We start from the raw sequence: 4117 nt of genomic DNA, 5'->3' as shown, positions 1-4117 counted from the left end.
ATTTAAAAGTTGTCTCAAATTAATTAAATACTACTCTCTTTTAACATACCATGTACACCTTATGGTCATGTAGTACCTTATATGGCACTAGTCCATAAATATCGGGTATTTTAGCTCGGGCCGTATTTTATCCCAGAAATGCCAAACTTTGATAAAATTTGTTTTCTTCAATTTTACTTACCCTCTTAACTTCACGAATTTACTCATCACTTATAATCACTATAATCACCAAATATTCTTTTCCTTGGACTGATGTCATTTACCTTACGACAAATTCAACGTACATTACTGCAGGGTGCAACACCGTCGTAACTTATTACTGCGAAGCGTAACAACACTATAATGTAATACTGCTGGGTACAACATTGTCATAACTTATTACTGCAGAGGGTGACATCATCGTAACATATTACTACAGAGCATAACATTGTCGTAATATAATACTGCGGGACATAATATTGCGAGATGTAACACTTCCAGCCTCTTCGACGTCAACACATCTTAACAAGTTGAGATCTGGAGTCCTTTTGTAGAATACTTCACCGCTCAAGAAGAAATCACTTGCAAGCCATCTAATGGTTCTCTTTTGGTCTCCACTGGCTTGCCTGGGATATTCTTTAGTTCTCAGAAACCTTTTGATATCATGATACCATGGATGAACATTTGGTTCCACCTCAACCATATTGTAGTAACCACGCCTTTCCCTGAACTCGACTGACTTGAACTGCTTGATAAGATCTTCCACATGTTGCTTGTATGGAATAAGCTTGACGTCCCAAGTTTCCCATTCACCGTGAGCTTGTCGGATAATCAAGTCTGAGTCTCCCATGATCAACAGTTCTTCGACGTCTTGGTTAATTGCCATATTCATACCCATAATACAGGCTTCATACTCTGCAGTGTTGTTTGTGTAGAAAAACCAAAGTTGGGCTATGGCTGGATAGTGTTGACCAGCGTGTGAGATCAAAATTACCCCAATCCCGACACCTTTTGCATTTACAGCTCCATCAAAGAACATTTTCAATGCATTGGTATCTTCTGATGTTACCTTAACTGAATTCACCTCCTCGTCCGGGAAGTAAGTATTCAAGGGCTGATATTCATCATCAACAAGGTTTTCAGCTAAGTGATCTACTAAAGCCTAGGCTTTCATTGCCATGCAGGTGACATAGACTATGTCAAATTCAGTGAGCAGGATCTGCCATTTGGCTAACCTCCCTATGGGCATCGGTTTTTGGAATATGTACTTCAAGGGTCCAACCTGGTGATGAGATAGGTGGTGTAGGCCAACAAGTAATGCCTAAGCTTCTGAGCAATCCAAGTTAAAGCGCAGCAAGTCCTTTCCAACTAAGTATATTTGGCTTCATAACTGGTAAACTTCTTGCTCAGATAGTAGATTGTCTACTCTCTCCTTTCGGTCACATCATGTTGCCTGAGGACACATCCGAAGGAATTCTCCAAGACTATCAAATATAGAAACAAAGGCCTCCCAGGTTCAGGTGTGACCAAGATTGGCGGGTTCGACAGATATTCTTTGATTTTGTCAAAGGCTTCTTGACACTCATCCATCCATTTAATCGCTGCATCTTTCTTTAACATCTTGAAGATAGGTTCACATGTGGAAACCAACAGAGCAATGAATCGGCTAATGTAGTTCAACCTTCCCAGCAGGCGCATAACCTCTTTCTTGGTTCTTGGATGAGGCAAATCCCGAATAGACTTTATCTTTGTTGGGTCTAGCTCGATGCCCCTCCGACTAACTATAAATTCCAATAGTTTGCTAGGCGGAATCCCAAATGCACATTTAGCCGGATTTAGCTTCAAATCATACTTACGCAGCCGCTCCAAAAACTTTCTCAGGTCCCATACATGGTCGTCCTATGTTCTGGATTTGATGATCACATCGTCCACATACACTTCGATTCTTGGTGCATCATGTCATGAAAGATGGCAGTCATGGCCCTCATATATGTTTTCCTGGCATTCTTCAAAACAAAAGGCATGACCCTATAACAATAAGTGCCCCATGGTGTGGTGAAAGTTGTCTTTTCCGCATCCTCTTCATCCATCAACACCTGATGATATCCTGCATAACAATCCACGAAAGATTGTATCTCATGTTTGGCACAATTATCAACAAGGATGTGAATGTTTGGCAAAGGGAAATTGTAATTGGGACCTGCTTTGTTTAGATCTTTGTAGTCAACACACACTCGAGTTTTTTCATCTTTCTTTGGCACAGGAACTACATTAGCCAGCGATGTGGTGTATCGGACAACTCGAATCACCCCTGCCTTCAACTGTTTTGTGACCTCTTATTTGATCTTGTCACTAAATCAGTTTTAAACTTCCTCTATTTTTGCTGGACAAGGGGATAATCGGGGTAGGTCGACAACTTATGGACCACCAAATCGACACTTAATCCACGCATGTCATCGTAAAACCAAGCAAACACATCTTTGAATTCAAACAAAAGTTGGATCAATGCATCCCTGGTTCTTTCATCTGTGTGAATGCTTATCATGGTTTCTTGGACTTCTTCAGAACTACCCAAATTAACCGGCTCGGTTTCATTTAAGTTCGACTTAGGTTTATTCTCAAATTGTTCCAATTCTCGATTAATTTCCCTGAAAGCCTCTTCTTCATCATATTCCGGTTCTTGGTTCATTATTTCATAATTCGACAGCGGGTTTGGATCTGGGCATGAAGTCCGCAAGCATGTCATATTATTCAAAGCCGCATTATTAGAACTAAAAGAAGAAATAAGAAAAAGTAACAAAAATCAGAAAGAATAAAGAGGGATGAATGGTGAAATATTGATATCATTTCATTGAATTTTAAAGATAACATGGTTTACATCGGAATTTAAAGACAGTAAACTAAAAGAAACATCTGAGTTACACCCTGAATAACTCGTGATGCAGAAAAGGTGGCAAGACTGGACTACCGGGATTCCCGCCTTATTGGGAACAGAGTAGACTTCCAGTTTTGAAACTTGGCGTTGGGCCCCATATACAGCTCCTCAACGGTGCTCGAGCCTTCTCCCGGTTGAACCATGTGGGTTTCATACAATATTTGCCTTCTTTCCTGTGAAGGCCTCATCTTCTTCTTCTTCATTGTACTTGGGCCTGATGAATGTTTTGTAGAGATACGGAACCAGTTGAGGTAAAACCCAACCATTGCTCTTTCATACATTTGCCCATGTCACATCAACTCCTGTTGCGCGAAAACCCACACTGAAGAACTTCTTGCTGGCAGATAGAGTGATAGGTTCTGTGATACCTTGCAGTGATGCCCCGAGTCCCTTCCCAGGCTTATAACCATGCTTGATCATTTCAGCAGCGACCATGATGAATGCAATTGACAGAAAAGGCTGAGGACAAGGGCTTCCCTCCTCACATTGATCTGTGACCACCACCTCGAAAGCTTGATAAACTATATTCTCGCTACATTCCCTAGCTTCGAGACATGGGACTGATGGGTCCCGGTAAATTGACTGCTCGTCTTCTCCATGAACCACAATTTCCTGGTCTTCATATTCAAATTTCACCATATGGTGGAGAGTGGAAGGTACGGCCCCTGCCGCGTGAATCCAAGGTCTTTCCAAGAGGAAATTATAAGAAGTGTCGATGTCTAGGACCTGAAAGGTCACCTCAAAGTCCACATGACCAATAGTAAAAATCAAATCGATCTCGCCTATGGTGTCTTTCTTGATTCCATCAAAGGCACGCACACAGACATTGTTAGGCCTTATTCTCGCAGTCCCAATCTCCATTCTTTGCAAAGTTGAGAAAGGGAAGATATCAACTCCGAATCCGCCATCCAACATGACTCTCTTCACATAGTACCCCTCACACTTAACTGTCAAAAGGAGGGCTTTGTTGTGGGCTGCCCCCTCCGGGGGAAAATCATTCTTGCTAAAGGAAATATGATTGATTGCGAAGAATCTTTCTGCCAGCATTTTCAGTTGTTCCAAAGTGGCTTCAATCAGAACATATGCTTTATTGAGTGTTTTTATCAACACTTTTTGATGCTCAGTTGAGCTTATTAGTAGAGACAACAAAGAGACCTGAGTAGGAGACTTTCAGAGTTGATCAATTGTCTCGTAGTCCGCAGT

The 4117-nt window shown here is 41.5% G+C and overlaps 1 protein-coding gene across 1 annotated transcript; it reads right to left on the bottom strand.

Annotated features, from left to right (window-relative positions):
• Positions 1 to 412: 412 nt before the first annotated feature.
• On the bottom strand, positions 413 to 3180 carry LOC138870511 (uncharacterized). The gene is made up of 6 exons (XM_070148320.1): positions 2948 to 3180; positions 2561 to 2750; positions 1916 to 2300; positions 1433 to 1760; positions 1215 to 1308; positions 413 to 1093 (listed from the first exon to the last, which is right to left on the bottom strand). The coding sequence occupies exons 1-6, from the start codon at positions 3178 to 3180 to the stop codon at positions 413 to 415; spliced, it is 1911 nt and encodes a 636-aa protein (XP_070004421.1).
• Between the last annotated feature and the right edge of the window lie 937 nt (positions 3181 to 4117).

Source organism: Nicotiana sylvestris, chromosome 1 (genome assembly GCF_000393655.2).
Source record: "Nicotiana sylvestris chromosome 1, ASM39365v2, whole genome shotgun sequence".
Taxonomy (NCBI): domain Eukaryota; kingdom Viridiplantae; phylum Streptophyta; class Magnoliopsida; order Solanales; family Solanaceae; genus Nicotiana; species Nicotiana sylvestris.
This window is presented reverse-complemented; position numbering and strand designations above follow the sequence as displayed.

Excerpts from the sequence above, each read along its gene's own strand:
- LOC138870511 (XM_070148320.1), bottom strand. The coding sequence starts at position 3,180 with ATGGTTGGGTTTTACCTCAACTGGTTCCGTATCTCTACAAAACATTCA. Across the intron at positions 1,309-1,432 it reads TCCTTCGGATGTGTCCTCAG|AAGCTTAGGCATTACTTGTT; the intron begins GCAACATGATGT and ends TGGATTGCTCAG. Across the intron at positions 1,094-1,214 it reads AAACCGATGCCCATAGGGAG|CCCTTGAATACTTACTTCCC; the intron begins GTTAGCCAAATG and ends GATGAATATCAG.